At 37.4% G+C, this 18,251-nt stretch overlaps 1 protein-coding gene across 2 annotated transcripts; it reads right to left on the bottom strand.

Annotated features, from left to right (window-relative positions):
* Positions 1–128: 128 nt before the first annotated feature.
* mtmr10 (myotubularin related protein 10) lies at positions 129–17,061 on the bottom strand. 2 transcript variants are annotated; one of them, XM_084933581.1, is made up of 16 exons: positions 16,489–17,061; positions 15,022–15,082; positions 11,703–11,839; positions 11,147–11,219; positions 9,752–9,894; positions 7,742–7,835; positions 7,460–7,604; positions 6,095–6,182; positions 5,744–5,832; positions 5,413–5,543; positions 5,220–5,289; positions 4,861–4,931; positions 4,510–4,682; positions 4,228–4,398; positions 3,603–3,782; positions 129–3,141 (listed from the first exon to the last, which is right to left on the bottom strand). In XM_084933581.1, exons 1-16 carry the CDS (start codon positions 16,543–16,545, stop codon positions 2,527–2,529), a joined length of 2,298 nt encoding a protein of 765 aa, XP_084789707.1. In that variant the 5' UTR covers positions 16,546–17,061; the 3' UTR covers positions 129–2,526. The 2 variants fall into 2 exon arrangements, with proteins under 2 accessions (XP_084789707.1, XP_084789718.1); XM_084933592.1 differs by having other exon boundaries at positions 129–3,138.
* Between the last annotated feature and the right edge of the window lie 1,190 nt (positions 17,062–18,251).

The following is an 18,251-nucleotide window of genomic DNA, read 5'->3' as shown; positions in this document are numbered from 1 at the left end:
ACACCATACCGAGGATGGTAAATGCGCTGGCTCTTAGGCAGCTCTTTTTTATTCTACTTGAGGACTCAAAGTTTTTTGTCCATTGGTAACCAGCAGGTGTTTGTTGGGGGGGGGGGGGGGGGGGTTCCTCATTTTGCATTGATGGATTTTTTCCCCATGAATATCAACTTGGTAATTTTCATGCCACAACAAAAACTTTCAAATTAGCTGTGATAAAGACGTATTATTGTCATGAACATGTCATAGAAAAGCCAGAACACAGTTTCATTTGCAAACTAATGTAATGATTGGTTACTAGTACATATTTGAGCTGTATTTTCTGTTATGAAAAAAAAAAAAAAGCTTCAGTGCAGTACCTCCAAATTTAACTAAATTTACACAATTGGTACAAATCAACAGTTTTTAGAAAACTAAGATAAGCCGACAGATTTAGAACAAAGTTACAAAAATGGTCAATCTTCCCAAAAAAACAAACAAACAAAAAAAAGGCACAGAGGACATCCAGCAGCTGCTCCATCCCTCTTAGAGAACATTTGCATATCTGAATAAATACATCTGCTGTTAATCGATATCAAACGGTGCCACAGAAGAAGCACGGTCATCATACAGCTACAGCAGAGTGCAACATTGTGAATTAGTGGAAAAATAACACAGCATATAAATATCTCTTCATAAAATATAGAGACTAAATCAAGGATAAAAGTTATTTAGTACCATTAATCAAAAATATTAATTGGAAATTTTCAAGCATATACAATATTTATAATATTTGCCAAAAATTATATTTAACAACTGCCTTTAACAAATCTATCCTATATACTGAGTAAACTGTGCAATTAATAGCAGTTGGGAGAGCAGTTTTGCACTCACATTATACACTACAGAAACACCTGAACTAGTTATTGCAGAATAAAACCCTCATATCACTGGAAACTGATCAATCTAGCATCGCAGGATCACTGCGAATGACAAAGGGTTTGACAATAAACGGCATTTTAACATTTTAAAGAGAAATTACACAGTGATCTTTTACTGATGCCATTGATGATGACATTTTCCCAAACTTGCCAAGACAGAGCACACAGTTGCACAAAGAACAGCGGGGCATGTTTAGCACTACATCTTCAGTTCTTGTTTTCGAATGCTGCCATTAGTCTCTGCAGAGTAAATGTATCAAGAGAAATGAGGAAGGATACAGTATGCTGAACAGTGTGTGCAGTTCATGCTTTTAAACTTTTCATTCTCTACAAGTGAACCCTGCAATGTCAAAATTACAGGCACATGCATTTATGAGGCTTTGCAGTATCCAGATGACTTCTTGCTAATGTGCTGCCCTGAAACTGTGTCACGCTCTCTGAATGCTTGGACTCAGTGCCTGATATCTGATTCATCATTTACCAAACTAGGGACTGGATTGAGTCATAGCATCTGTCCATCCCTTTACTTTGAAGAAAGAAAAAAAAAAAAAAAAAATTACCATTCAGCTACTATTATTCTGAAGAATTTCTCCTTGGTGCCTTACCAGAAGGCCTCTAAGTTTAATAAAACTGCTTCGTAAGAAAAGAGGAAATATCTACCACAGATTGAAGTCCTCACAGCTCCATTTCCCCGCAGACTAAAAATACAGGTCCTTATTGCTGCTTCAAAAAATAGAGTTAATCTACAGTTAGACCCTGAAATCACACCATTTGCTACCAATCGCAAAAACCCGAAAACAAAAACAACCCTTAAAATATGGGCACTTGTAGCAAACAGCAGTAAGTTTGTGCAAGAGGAAAAACAAAACAAAAAAACCCCATTACATTCAACCAGGGCAGATCTTTTTTTGACGTATAATACATGTTAGCAGTATTATTTTCTGTTCCTCTTTCTGAAATATAAATTAAAAAAAAAATTATCTTCAATTAAATCTCCATGAAGGCACAAGCAACTTGACTACTTGGAAGTCAGTGTTCAGTGAAAAGCATCATTGCTGCTGCAACACAAAATGGGCAATTTTTCTTTAAAGTTCATATAACATTACTCCATTTCAGTGAGACGTCTTATTGACCAATAAGAATCCAAAGAAATAACAATTTAACTCATAGCACTATCACAAATATAGCTCATTCCATTATTGCTTTAAAACATACAGTAATTCAGAGGTAAATGTCAGAAAAGGTGTATTAAAAAGCACTCTTTAAGTAGATGGATGACAAAAAATAAAAATACATCCATCTTAAAAGTTATGATCTTTCACAGTCATACAAGAGCTCATGGTAAGGCCAATAATGATGTGCTTAAAAGACTGAATTCCTCAACTGTATTTTTCAGTGCTACAGACGTTACTCTAGAAATTACCTCAGATTTGGATGCAGCATCAATGGCGCAAGTTCTAGCTTATAAATAATTCAGTATAAGTCCAAAATGGCATATATTTCTAATTCTAAGTTTAGTTCTTGGTATTTAAGAAAGAGGTAAGAGAAAATAAGATGATTAGTTGTTAGAAAAACCTGTATTAGGCTCAAAAAAGTGAGTCCTACGTCCTCAGACGGTGTCATTAGCAAGAGTCTCTGTTGAGAGCCAGATCCTTGCACCATTCAGAAATTTGCTAATGGGAGTCCCTTGGACAGTGCGGCGGGAAAGGTTGCCCGTTGGGGTGAAAGGAAAGGAAGATGTAAGGTATTCTGGAGGTGTAGACGGGTCATCAGGAGAACTGGCTTGAAAATACATCCTCCGTTGGTCTGTAGGGTTTCCACCTGAGCTGGTGAGTGGTGTGTTGCCTGGACTGGTTCCCTTATATTGCCTGAGTTGGCTCTGCAGTATCTCAATTTCATCAACCAGCTGGGAGAGCTTGTGGTAGGTGGTGACTGGGCCTCCTTTGGAGATGCAGGCTTCAGGAACCCAACGGAGAAAGAAGAGCTTCCAAAAAGCCATGTGAGAGGGCATGAGCAAGGGAATCAGAAGGCCCTGCAGGTCAGCGGGTCGGGAGAACCAGTCCTTGAAGAAGCGCTCAGATGGACTTAAGTCTTTCACTGGTGTCAGCTCAGACTTCAACTCGTTAGCTAGAGAGCTTCGTCGGGTCAGGGTCTCCTCCCCACCCTTTACCCCATTACGCAGATTTGTGGGCAGCCCTCGTAATGTGGAACTGTAGGCTTTCTGCTATAAAAAGAGGAAACACTGAGAATTAGACTATTTTGACTCTCTCTGTGACAGGCTGTACTGCAAAGACTCTAAAAGTTACAACTAAAAATGTATTTTTTCTGTTTAATAATCCACCTTCTGTACATTTACTACAGATATTTCAGAGGACAAAGGTGACTCGATACAAAATTACCTACATGTCCTTTGACTTCTATAAATAAGAGATAAGTGGAAGAGAGACTACTGTATTTGCATTCTTTACATTCTGTGAAACTTTCCCTTCAAATGACAGAGGAATTCTGTAATTACAATCTGACTGTTAGAAAATTGCCACTTTAAAAATATAAAAATCTTAAGATGTCAACCTCTTAACGACAGTTTAAAAAAAAAAGAAAAAAGAAAACAGAGAGAGAGACCATGCACATGAAAATGTGCTAATTCGAATCCTGAAAACTGGTGAACCTCAGTGCTTTGCGTACCTTGCGTTTGAAGGTTTTCACTTCACCGTTCTGAACACAGGCAGCTCCTTTGCCTACATACATGGGGTTGTTAAAGAGGGTTTGATCTTTAGTGGAGAACTGCTGTGACCACTCCCAAACTGGAGGGAAATACACAACCTGGTCTTCTCCTTGAGGGATGGCTTTGTGCTTGGCAAAGTCCTGCAGAGTAAAGACAATGTTACCCTGTGACTCTGTATGTAATAAGAACTACTATACTCTATAAAAAGCAGCTTCCACAAGTGGAACAGTTTCAATACATGAAAGTAAGAAGGAGAAAAAAAGAAAAGAAAGGTCCACAACTTGCTTTTGTCTTGACCACAAGTTAAATGTTATCCTCTCTTTTTGTTGTACTCTTTCCTGTCAATTATCTGGCACGCACAGAAGGAAATTACAGTCTGAAACATTCAGTGACACATCCTCAAGTTATGCTTTCCTTCTTTTCTATTCATTTCCAATTCATTATTCCTCTTTATTTATTTTTTCAACAGACAGACCTCTCTCACAAACATACACACAGTTGCATTTACTGCTCATTATGGCATTTCCACTGGTGATTACATTTATTCAGATCAAGTGCATACATAAACATTAATCTATCCCTCACCATCAAGTGCTGGGCACGCTGCTTGGATGAACTGAACAGGAAAGTACTGAACAGTGGGATCCACATGCTGTCACTCAGTACTGTCAGATAGGTCTCTGTGAACTCAAATGCTGCTGGGTACTGGTTCATCATCTGCCACACGCAGTCCAGGAACAACAGGAACAGTGGGGACTTTACCCATAAAACAAACAAACAAAAAAAAAAAAACAGATGCAGGAAGCAGGGGTGTCAAGTCACATCTCTTGAATAGTTGGATTAATTTAAATTACATTAATCAAGTACCTCCTCTTTGTCATTTTTCTTCAAGTGGTTACATCTGTCCAAGAAGCGATGGCCAGCCATCACCCACTCCTTCTGCACCAAACTCTGAAAGCCAATGAGGCTGCGATAGCGAGGGTCCAACATGAGCTGCATCAATGCGGATACTACACAGTTTAGGTCTCGGTCTTCCTCTTCTGTGCAGGTGCAGAACAAAGGAGTAATAAGTCACAGACTCTTATGTGGCACTGATACATTAAATGCATATTATTGTACATTTTAAGTAAAACTTAGCTGTAATATAATAAATGATTGAAAAACATAATCCCACATGCAGGAGTGAAGGCTACAAAATAAGGCTCAAAGAGAGTTTACCTTGAAGAATGACAGAGGAATTCCCTCCCTCTAAGTGATAAACCATCTCAGCAGAGTGTTTTAAAAAGGCCCTTTGGTCACAAAAGGAACAAACATGTTAACTGCATTGATATTTATTGCCAACCGTTATCATACCTTTAGTCTTTTCTGCGTCTAAATAATCCTGTGCAAACAAGAAAGTGTTAAGAAATCATTTTAAAAAGCACCTTTTAATCCTATATTCTAGATTTAACTTTGACTCTTTACTTTTTACAAACATGCAGCCTTATGGCGCACTTTAAATTTGTTTCCTTTAAAATTGTATATGACCCTCTTGAGTTTACAATGCACAGTCATGCACTGTCAGCTTGTTTACATACCTGACATATTCAAGCCATCGAGAGTTTTCAATGGTTGAAAGCCACCTCTCCTCAGACTCCTCAAACGGATCTGCACAATAAAAAACATCAGTATGTTTATACGTATAAAACTGTACACGCCAATGCCATTAAGTCTCCTGCATTTTTACAGCATTGAATTACAACTGCTTTTATAAGCTGCAGTGGAGCTCACCTAGGATACAGATCTGCCTCAGTTTAACAAATGCGCTCTGGATGTCCAGGATAGAAGGCAGACTCTTGTCCAGATCCGATCTAAACGGTTCATTGCGCTGCGGGTGGCTTTTTGTGATAGCGGCAAAGATTCTACAACACATCACCACAGACAGTGATGACAAGATGCACACTTGACTAATGTAAACAATTTAAATATCAAAAACCTGAGCAGAAACTGAATGTTCAGACTTGTATTTCCTTCTCCTAAAGTAGCACTTTCTTAATGGACTGAGAAAAAAAAAATCATTTTCAATTTAGGTTCTGAACCTGAATGAAGTAGATAGTCTTACTTCTGCTCAGTCTTCTTTTGCTGTAATGGATCAGTTAAGCTGGCCATCCGGACAAGAGCACTCCCATTGGAGTGACTCCAGCACCACATCTGCAAAAAACAGACATTAATTAAACAGTCACTGGTCAGCAACAAAGTAATAGGGAGGCTCTGATCAGTTAAATTAAACAATAAGTGGGATAACTCCATTGGTGGGCCTGTGCTTTGTCTAAAAAAAAAAAAAACAAAAACAAAAAAAAAAAAAAAAAACACTGCAGGTTAAATAATGACCTAAATGGAAGTGTATTTGGAAGCATAACGTTTATTAGAGACTTCCGATAAACATGCGCTCTGTTGGAGTATAGATACTCACAGGGATGCGACGATCAGTGAATGATGATGCATACTGCATCAGATCTTGATCTGTCAGAGATGACGGGACTACAATGTGCTCTGGAAGACTAGAAAAAAAAAAGAGAGACTGGTGTTAACACGTGAAACAAACACAAGACATCATTTAAAGCGGATTAAGTAAATAACAGCTAAGACACTAACCCAAAACAGAGTGAAAATAATAATAATAATAATAATAATAATAATAATAATAATAATAATAATAATAATAAAGGTATAAGTGGTTAACAAATTTATTAGACCACCATCTAATAAAGGTATATGGCACAGATGCCCTAAATTAACAGTATTGGCAAAAGACAACATCTCAAAATATTTGTTTATGTTTCTAATCGACCGGTATGTGCAAGCCCTTTTATTAAAATCATATTTTTAATGCTAAACTACAATTATTGTTATATACTTGAATTATGTCATTTACAGTTTTATAAAGAAGCAGAAAAGGGTGAAGCACTTTTTAGATGACAAATTACAATTATTTACCCATATTTCTGAAAAGAAAAATTAGTTTTAGTGGTTGAATGTTACACTTGATGACTCTGCAGAGAAGTCCAGCGTGCTGGCTTAAATCTGGGTATAAAAATGTGACTTCAGTCTGTTAATTGCCAAATAAACAACAATGTCATTCTTAGTTTTAAATAAATTATTTTTCTTGGTTTTATGACAGGTGGTTTATTAAATTGCTGTTAAACTGTTTTGCTATTGTTTTGGATTATTTCAGGCCCATGTTGTGTGTTTGTCTTGGTGAATAATTGATCCTCTGTAATGAACACCAGGGGGCGACTCCTTTGGTTAAAAGACTAGATTTTATAAAAGTTGACTGAAAACAGAATTTGGCTCCCTTCCTCTGTGATCTTGAAAACTTTCTTGACAACTCAATGGCTAGTCTCCACTTATACTGAATAAAACACGAAGTTCATTTTGAAAAATCACAGAGTCAGAAGGGAGGATTTTCCAGTCTCAGGACATGTAAACTATAAGTTTTTAGCCAGTGCAAGTCAGAGCCACTCCTTTGTCGTCATGTCCTATTACAAAACTACCAAGATGACAACAGTGAAGATGCTCTTCTCCAGGCTTACTAAAGGGCAATATCACTCTGGCTACGACCATATAATGTCTATGCTTTGAAACCATCTCTGGCGATAATGCTGCTGAACTGAGATGAATAGACTGTTTTGTCAAAACCAGACTGACATGTTAGTTTTTGTTTTTCTTGTCAGGTACCTCAATATAATGTGGAAAAGGCACATTATGTCACATGTCATCAAAAAAGGATTTTAAAAGAGGTTCGTAACAAGTAGGACCGAATGCATGAGCTAAAAACCTTGATGAGACGGCATAACTCTGGTTGATGGAGCACACTCTCCACTCTGAAGCATTCGTTCTCTTGATTTCCCGATCCCAATCAGAGGAACGGTCAAAAATGGGGGTCTGTAATCCTCTCGGGGTGGAACCATTGACTCGTTCCTCTGAGAGAAGAAAACCAAAAACAAACAAAAAACATATACACTTATTTATACATGAAATTAAAACATTGTTCACTTTCAAATAATATGGCAGGTCTTTTACAAACAGTGAAAGAACTATAGCAATCCACAGGCGATACCTTTAGATTCATGGTATCGCCGTCCTTGATACTCAAAGCCAAACAGCAGTTGAAGATCAGCTGGATGAGAGTAGTGGGCAATAGCCAGGCAAACCTATAATTAAAAAAGAGAACTACTAAGTACTATGGGATATGCAGTACAAAAGAAGTAGAAGTGAGAGGTATAATAAATATTGTCAAGGCAGATTAGGTTTCATCATAACTTCCCAGTCCAGGTTTATCCAAGTGCTAACATTAACTCAGAGGCATGTTTTTTTAAATAATACCAACACAAGCAGTCAACCCTGGGGTAGAAAATGTCTAACACACATTCTAGTGCTCTGAGTTCAGAGCTGAATCTCTGTGAGGCTCAACTTTAGTCATACAAAGCAAGTCATTCAGAGCTAAAGCTGTGAATGATACTAGAGGGCACAGAACAAGTGTGTGCGTCTGTCCTCGTGTGTGTGTGTGCGTACAAAGGCTGCTCCACACTCTGTAATTTCCTATGGCAAAATGGGCCATTATAGGCTGGCATAATTCCATATGTCAGAAAAAGAAAAAGAACCGAGTCCTGTTTTACGCTGTAATTACATACACGGTGTCCATAAATAAGCTCACAAGGAGTGCAGGAGGGGAGACATTTTTAATTTTAGTGCTCTATACATAATCAACCTTAAACAGAACATGTATATTTCCACAACTGTGCTTCTGGGCCTACTTGCTGCCTACCAAACTGTAGCTCTACTAAATCAGCTGGGCATCAATAATGAACCATTTGTTCTCTGTGCAGGAGATGAGTCAGAGTTACACTGCCAGTCGTTCCTACAATCAGGATCAAATTCTGCTTCCTCTGCTTTGACTGAGTATTGTTCTCAGGGTCCTTTCGTATTGTACCTTCAGCAAATATGCTAATTGAGAAGTTCCTATTCTAACGGAGGCTGACAAAGAAACACAGAAAACCTGGTCTAATATAAATATTGCTGTCACAGAGGATGTGGTCATAACTTGAAACTCAATGTGGGTATGTAGTCAGTATGGGAAAGAAAAAGTTTGGTCAACAATAACCAACGTTTAAATCGAAGACTAGAAAACCAAAAGGTTATTTCTAAATAGTTATTCAGATACAAGGCATGAATTTATAGGCTTTAATGTGATTAAAGAACAGGTTTGCAACTGTTTAAATCTGACACCACATTTATGTGACAAGTCACAAGTTTTACTTTGGTAACTTTGGTGAAAATGGTGAATGTGGGAAATGAGGTAGCCATTGCTCATTTTTTTTAATGCTGCTACCGCCACTACCAACATACCACTGATATGATACACAGTTGTTCAGTAGTATCATAGTTTAATAGTAGTTTCAATATCCTGTTTGGTTACTGTATAAAATTTATTATTACTTCAAATATCCACCCACAATTTCCTGTTTGGTCTGAGAAAATAAATACTATGAGTGTCTCATTAGGTACCCTGTTCAAATGCTTATTACCTCTTTAAATATTTAACCATGTTATAATTGCCAAAATTCCCAAGATCCCCATGTCCATCACTCTTCATGAAAATAATACTGGGGGGGGTTCAAGAATCCTTTCAAATGAAACCTGGTACCTGGTCCAATGAGTCTCTGCGACAGATAGTACAATCAAAATTTATTTATTTATTTTTTTTTAATGTGTGATTCAACCCTGCATTGTATGAACAATCCCAGTTGAGGGTAGGGGTGTAATGATGAGGGAGACATTTCTCTTGACACCATTCAGGCCCCACAGCATCAACCAAGCTTCATTTAGATGCCACATCCTACCCAAGTCCTAATGTTGCTCATGTTGACCACAATGTACCCACAATAAAACATGCCCTTTCTGCAGACAAAAGGCCCACGTAGCCCCCAGACCTCAATCCACTATATCAAATTTTTGGGTCACATGTCAGTGTGGGGTCTAAACTAGCATTATGTACCCAGTAAAGTCTCCTAAACAGCTTAAATGGGCATTTTGACTCAAAGCATGATGATGTTTCTGTTTCACTGACCTTTCTGGCGCTTTCAGGTCCAGCTTCTTCAAAACAGAACCGTATCACGCGCAAGTCTTTGCAGTACAGTATGAGCTCAGTGGGGTTGAACTTCAGCTTCTGGTTGGAGCCCAATACTTTCTTCTTCCCCTTTGTATCATTCACTGAAAGGAACAAACACAAAACGTAAAAAGAAAACTAATTTTTGATGACTGAATTTCCAAAAATGTACTATTCTGTGGAGTGTAATGCTAATGAAGGACACCACTTGATACTTGGTAAACTTTGGCCCCATTCTCTCCTGTCTCTGTTGCTGCCTCTTTGATGCCGATCCCTCATACTGTGATTAAATTTAATTAATTGTTATGGAGTTATACTGTGCTTATTTCACTAGATTCTTATGAAGAACCTAACAAACATGGTTAAAACAATTTAGCCTGATTAGCTGTGCATGCTAACTTTAGTTGGATTCTAATAGTACTCATTCTCCTATAATACAACAGCACCATGTAAGCCGTTTGAACTACTTTCCTCAGCAACTTAACTTATTAAAGTCACTACTTTATATTGCCTCATGGTGACACTGATGGCATAATGACAAGAGGAACAGGGGCAAGCAAATCACAATGATTTGACACAATATTCAGATTAAATAATGACAAAAGACCAGATTTCATTAAATAAATATGCATCTCTTTCTTTTTAACTGCTCAGATTTGTATTTTATTCAGATATTTTTATTTGGCTGCCCTGTGGGTAGTGCTGGGACGCTGTGTTGTTGTACCATCAGTGTTGCTGACAGCATTTTGTCACATCTATCACAGTGCATGTCTGCAGTTAATTTTATACCAGTATTTGATTTTATAAGTGAACCAGCATTAAGGTCTTATTTTACTCCCGATGCCCTTATATTTGCTCTTGTCCCACAGTGATAGTGTCCTTAGATGCCGAGGTCATACAGCTCAAAAACAAGCCGGGTAAAACAAAACCCCATAACACAATAAACCTTGTTCTGGGCAGTCACCCTTGCAGTGTCAGCAATGGACTGCAGTGAGATATATAAACAAAGCTAATCCTAAGCTGGGTAGCACTGTTGCTAAACACTGCATTAGCCATGAGATCATTTGCTATCAGATCACTGACCAGGAAAAAGGGAATGACACTAGGTGCTCCTATACAATGAGTGGGCTAAGCGTCTGTGTTTGTGACCACACAGTTGCCAAATGCACAAAATGATGGCCTAACATCATTAATAAAATTCACATTCTGTGCTATAATGGGATTTCAAGACATTTAATTTGAGCTCAGGCAATTCCAAGAATATTTTCCTCACAAACATTAAGAAAAAAAAAAAAAAGAATATCAAAGCATTTCCTTAAAATTCTTTCCCTAAAATTTGGAATTGGAATGAGATACCTGTTACTACTTGCTCCAGACAGGTCAGGGGGATGTCATGCTCTCCAAGCAGCAGGTGGGACAACGTGGACTTCTGTAGTGAAAGGAGAAAAACAAAAAAGTAGGTTTGACGTGTTGCAGAAAATGTATTAGCCCCCAAACTAACTGAAAACGGTCTTAAAAGGCTGTTTGATATATTGAGTTAACTTTCCCAGACTAAGCAATGATCAAGTTCCATTTTCTTATCAAGTCGCCAATCTGCCACATAGGTGGAAATGACGTCTGTTCTCTCACTTCTTGTGCGATATCACTGACAATGTAGAGCAGGAAAGTACACGAGTTTTCCTTCCTCTTTGCCAGAAGGCTGTAAAGTAACAGTATTCAATCTATTCTGCAGCATGGTGCTGGCGATACTAACATATATCACATCCAAATATATAATTGAAATTTGCCCCCCCTTAAAAAAAATAACAAAAAACAAACGAACATTAGGTACTCTTAAGAACCTCAAAAATTAATTTTCACACTATTTTTCCTCTAAATTGCTTAACTGCTACTAAGAAATCCACTCAAATACCTGCTTTGGTGAAGTGTCCTGAGGAATGAAGGACACCTTAAAGTTGGTACATATCAGCTTCCCCCAAAGGCCTTCTTGGTTGTTTTCAGTGCTGATACATTTCCTCACAAAGTTCACCTCATTAACTACTATCTCACCTAGTGACAAATAAATGAGCAAAAAGACCAGTGTAAATCCAAAGGTTATTAAAGAAACAAGTAGAAAACAAAAATTGGAAACTCAAAGGAAGTCCAAAAAACAGCTTGTGTATTTCCACTGTACTGACATCAATTTAAAAAGGTATCATGTTGCAATACAGCATCAAACTGTTTTATTTATGCTTTATATTTACATACATTCATAAACACAGTAAATTCTGACAGAATACTTTTCTGGACAAAATGCATACTCCATAATTGCATATACCATCTCTTGGACTTATAATTATACATGCAGACCTTGCTTAAATTTTTAATTACACAATCATTTTCTATGCTTCTTATACTGGGAAAGATTAACACTGCAAAAAAATTCCACACAACCTTTAAGTTAAATTATGAATGGCCATCAGAGGAGGACAAAGGAAAGCAAAGAAGCCTGAATACTTAAGATGATCTAGATAAATTAGAGAAGAGGGAAAATGAAACAATCATATCACAAGTCAAACAATGCTGACTTTGAAGTATACTCAGACACAGGTGAGTCATAAAATATTGGACTTTAATCAAGACGATTACCTGAAAACTCTATTCACAGCCGTACTCATGTGATATATTATAAACAATAATATAAATTATAAACAATATCCAGAGAGTACATTTTCTTTTGCCTGTGCGTGCATGATAGCTCGTGTATAAATAAAAATCATTACAATTTCTTGCAGCTACTTTCCCCATCTACCATCTACTGCTACTTGATATGTTAAGATGGATGGTGAAGCAGTAGCTCAGATCTGGGTTTTGCTGACAGTGCAGAAGGAAAATAGTCACAGCTTGCAAAGTACACCAATGCATGCTGATACACATCAATTAAAAATAATCCCACAAACTTTACCGCAAACTAATATGTAGACAGCAGTAACGCTATAATAATGCTATTAACTTCTTACTAAGTAAAGTAAAGACTTGAATAAAGTATCTGTGTTTTTACAAGTCTTTGCATGCTTTAACAATGATGTCACATCAGATTTAAAAAGCAAGTCCACCCAGTCTAACAAGGTTAATTGTACTTCATAATACTGGAAGGAAGAGTACAAGAAAGAAATACTTAACATTATTATGCTTTATGAGAAACTAACGTTTTAGATCAGGGTTAGACCCAATGACTGATGGGACTCTGGTTAACTCAGGCCCTCCACCGCTGGATTTTGGAGGGGCAAATGTCTTCATACTCAAAAGAATGTCTCCATCGTTTCAATTTTCTTTACGTTTTTACAAACGATGATTTAAAAAAAAAAAAAAAAAAAAAAAAAAAAAAAAACCACAGCAAACATTGGGGTACTTTCCTTAGAAAGTACATTAGTTGAGCCAGAGATCACTCTTGCATATCTGATCACGTTTCTCATGTATGACTGCAAAAGGATGTGTTTCTAAAGCAAACACTAAACAATTTAAAAAGCTGGCGCTAAAAGCCAATTCTCTCCACACACCTCTTAAATGTCTGCAAAAAACAAGTGAGACGGTAACCCTCAGTTCTCCTATATCTAAATGGGTCAGCGTTTTTCATACACCATTTACATGAGCAATGCGGACTTTGTACCTTCACGTGAATCCGGCTATAAAAGGTTGGTCTGCAATTTTTAAAAAGATGAGAACTGTTACAGAGGGTGGAGTTCTTTAGAGGCGAATTCAAAGCCCTGCCTCAGAGGAGCCAACTGAGACTGCACAGTTAAAAATAGGGAAGCTAATCGTGTAACCTGTTAGTCTGTCTTGCTCACAATTCAAAAAGGGAAATAACCAACAGCCTTCAGGCAATACCACACTTACCTCATAACTAGTACATCAGGTTAGTTAAATCTGTCATCTTACTTGTGACCTAAATTAGCCTACACTTTATTAAACTACAATTTTACATGTCACATGACTGAAAATGAAAAACAGTAGCTCTGAAGAACTTCATTAAAAAAAACAAAACAGTAAAACTTGCAACCAAAATTAGGCTCAGTTTACAGTATATTATACAAAGAGCATGACAAGCCATTTCCACGAGGCTCACAAGCTCCCAGATAATACTGAAACTACTAAACTAAAGGCTTTCCTGCTGTTTCAGTTAATGATACAACTACAGTCTGCCATTGTAATGATAATATTTGCATCAGTAGGCACATCTTGAACGGTTGAGATTCCTAAGCTGAATCCACTTTAGCTTCTAAGTTTAAAGGCTGTTGTTTCCTGTTAACAAAAAAATGTTGACAGAGGACGAAACACCATTCGGGTGACGTTTATAAATAGTTATGAAGAGGAATTTCTGCCAGAGCACCTGCTGCAGTGCAGTTGACTAGATGTTATGATACAATCGTATTGCCTATCAACCACGTGCCAAAAGGCTAAAATGACCCACTTGCGATAAAAACAAGAACAAGCACAGTAAGACTTCATTAAAACTTTCATTGCACATGTAGTATGTCATCTTGTTTCCTAGCAACCAGGTTGCAAGTTTAGGACATTTCTACACTGCCTTCCCTTTTCAGACCCAGAAGAGGGGCGGTCTTTTATATACAGTCTATGCGCAAAAAAAACCTGCCTGGAGCCATTACCAGTAAGTCAGTCTGCGGTGGGCATTGTACAAACTTTAATAGTCAAGTATTGAGACTTTGACACTAGATAGCTGTCTAAGGAAATGCACCACCGACTCTGTGTTGCAAATAGTTTACTAGAATATAACAAAAAATAAAAAGCAGAAACATTCATTCTAGTTCTCCATTTCATGAACCTTATGCTCAGTTCTCACAGACACCCAAGCTATCAAATTTGTACTGTGAACTGAAATAGACTAGCTGCTTTTGATAAAATGTCTCTTTCATCCGCCTCTATTGAAACAAAACAGTTCATTTTGGACCAACTATTTCACATTTCTGAAGTCACTAAGAAAAATAATCAGGCATAACTATTAGATAATTCTGCCTGCTCTCTGCTTAAAGCAGTGTGGTTCCTCACACTAAACCTCTGTAACCAAGCACAAAACTTCTTAGTTAATGAAAAACTGCTCATTCAGAGATTATACACAGCACACAACTCATGAATGCAAAATATGAGACACTGTGTAAACATGAAAACTAACTTCTCTGTGATCAAACAAATTTTAGTGACAACTATTCTAAGGCAGAAAAAAAAAATCTTACCTGAAAGCAACTTTGCCTCCAACTTTTTAAGAGGTTTTTCAACTGTATTCTTCACATCAGTCTGGAGACAGACACACACGCCACATCTTAGTTAGTCATTTACCAGCTCTACAGACAGTTAATAAACAATTAAAATTATGCATCTTTACACTGTAAGAGAGTAAAACCTGCCGTTCAAATGTGTTATTACAATGTACGAACCCTGCAAATCATAGTTTAAATTAATCTGTGCTCTCCTAGCATTCAAGCTGAAAATCCTGTTGCTGTTTTGGCAAATTACTGTTGCATAAACACCAACAGCATGCCCCAGGTAACAATACCATTGCCTAATTTTTGCTGCTTACAAAATTAGGCACCAAGCATGTACAGCTGTCAGCAAATGCTTATTAAAAACTTGCCTGTGATGCTGTGACAGTCTGTTAGTATCTGGATGGCTGTGTGCTTAAAGTAAAGCTCTACTCTTTGAGATTGAGTAAATGGATGTGAGGTTAAAACACTAAGTTTCAGCTGCAGGAATTACTTTTACACATTGGGCTAAAATTTCTACATGTTACTGCTTATACTCATATTATACACAGTTATGGTTTTATTTTGAAACTAACATTTGATGATCCCTGCGCTTAAATGCTTGACAAAGCAAAATTTAAAAAGTAATTTTTTTTTAAATGATCAAAACATTACTTTAAAAAAACAAAACAAAAAAAACCACAACAACAACAACAACTCAGTACAACTTGATGAAGAACTGCCACCCTGCTTAAGTTTTATTGTTAAGTGCATCACTTACAGACTCACCCAAAATGTGAAATGCCCAGTTTTAAATAATCAAGATACACAAAAACACTATCATCACCAGCTCGGTAATCAAAAGAGCACAGCCATCCTTATTATGTACTTGAAAACAGCGACTTTTTTTAAGTTACAGAGATACAAAACACTTTAAAACCCTTGTACAATGTTTGTGTTGGCCTGTCTCAGACAAGCACTGGTTTTATTTGGGTTGCTCCGCCAGCGACTGTAAGCAAACACTTACCCTCTGTCTAGAGCTGCATACACCTGTAGGCAAAACATGAGACGCCCAACCGCTGGGTAATTATTTCTCTTTTTCAAAATGGTGGCACATTAGCTGTATGTTTGTTAAAGGTTTCATTTCTCGAATTTATACGAGAAATGGGTGGGGGGCTTTTTTTTTCCTTTGCTTGTGCTACCTTGTGACTTTTCACTTGACATATATAACCATAAAGCAAAAGCAATGTGGTGAAGTGCTTCCCTATTTTATGGTACGGTGGTGCTGTAGAAAGAAGACACCTCCGCTGGCATGGATGCTTAATGTGCAATTCATGTGTTACTTATCTGACAATGCGCAAACACGTAGAACAGAAAGTCAACAAAGTGTTAATCAACCCAGGCAATTACTGCACTAACCAAAATATGCTGTACCATTATCGATCATGAGCCCGTACATACCTGAGCAGGAGGGAGATAACACTTGAAGGTCGGTTTCGTGACTTTGGCAGGAAACATTGTTTATGTAATTTACGTTCCCAAACGGACGCCTGGCAAACGATATCCTGCTGCCAGTAATATTAAAAATAATATAATAAAAACTATCCAAGAGAAAATCTTGGAGAAAGTTTCTAGGTCAGCCCTTAGCTGAGCAAATCCAAGATATCCGTATGTAAAACATTCATTGAGACACTGTGGGCAAGTCCTTCATTTTGTGAAGTAGTCAAGTAGCAGATGAGGCTGGCTGGCAGAACAAAGTTGACAGAAGTTGACGCTGAGACGTCGGCGTTAGCTCGGTGTTAGCTAGCTAGCTTAAAGTACTATATCAAGTTTATAAATGTCGCTCCCATGCACAGAAAAAAAAACTAAGGGGAAAAAAAAGATAAGACGCACTGGCTGCGTGTCTACATTTTCTTTACACCTGTTACAGTATTAGTTAACCTTACCGACTTCCTCAAAGTCTAACTAATTCAGCCAAACGCAGTACCTGACGCTGTAAAGGATTTAACGGCCATGTTTATACAGAGCAGAGGTCCCGCCCTGCTTCCGGGCTCCACTCCACTCCGAGATCGTCTTTCATTAAAGTTTCCGAAAAGCTGGAAGGCGACAGGAAGGCACTCTGGCTTTATCCTCTGCTAAATGGATATTTGCTACTGTGTGCGATAGTAAACACGTATAAACCTGTCATGTTAAAGTTTTAAACAACAATTATTTTGCGTTCATCAAGTGCACCACTTATGGACTACAACTCCCATGAGACACAGAGAGAACTTAGGCGACCGACCGTGCCCTAGTTTTTCCTCTTTGTTTTTGTTTTTTTCAACGCAACTGCTTAACTTTATTTAGCATGATACTCAAAGCTTCGTGGGAATAACAGAAATGCATTCATAGCACTTTTATTATGTCATTTAGATTATTAATAAAGAAGTTATTGTTTTGTACTGTATTGTATACTACCACTTCCCAAACTAAATGTCTTTAAACTCAAAAAGCAAAACAAAAAAAGAGCTGTACATTGAATAAGATCCAGAAATGTTTTCTCGTTGAAATAAGTGTGATTTCGTAATTAAAAACCCACAACTACAGGTGATGAAGCCATGAAACTGTTCACAATGAATTGGGTTTTCACACTTTAATAAATACGCCAAATAGCTCATTTGTCCACAGTTTTTTTTAATGTTATATTCATTTTATATTAAAACTAAATTAGTTTCAAATTTCAAATTCAGATTTAATTATGCAGTGCCAAATCACAGCAACAGTCAACTCAAGATGTATCATATTGTATGGTAAAGACCCTACAATAATTGACAGAAAACCCCAAAAAGCACCTGGGAACAGTGGGACGGAAAAACTCCCTTTTAACGGGAAGAAACCTCCAGCAAAACCAGGATCAGCATCGGGTGTGGGTGTGGCTAGGGAGACAGGACAAAGACACAATGCGGGCAAAAGCCATTAAAGAGATGAACATAAAAATGAAAATCACTTTAATACCAATAAACACCAACATTCAGTCCTTTTAATGATTAAATATATATCAATATCTTTAATTTTTTAGCTTTTTCATTATGTCAGTGACAGTTTTAATTCTATAGCACTTTTTACTACATGTAAACTAAAAGTGTGCTTACTGTAAAAGATAAAAACATCAAAAAACAACCATGCAGTTCTATAAAAATAAAACCAGAAAGAAGCGCGCGCACACACGCACACACACACACACA

This window comes from Perissodus microlepis, chromosome 1 (assembly GCF_051167445.1).
Source record: "Perissodus microlepis isolate ML-2025 ecotype Zambia chromosome 1, ASM5116744v1, whole genome shotgun sequence".
Lineage (NCBI taxonomy): Eukaryota > Metazoa > Chordata > Actinopteri > Cichliformes > Cichlidae > Perissodus > Perissodus microlepis.
The sequence above is the reverse complement of the archived record's forward strand: the minus strand, read 5'-3'. Positions and strand labels throughout refer to the sequence as shown.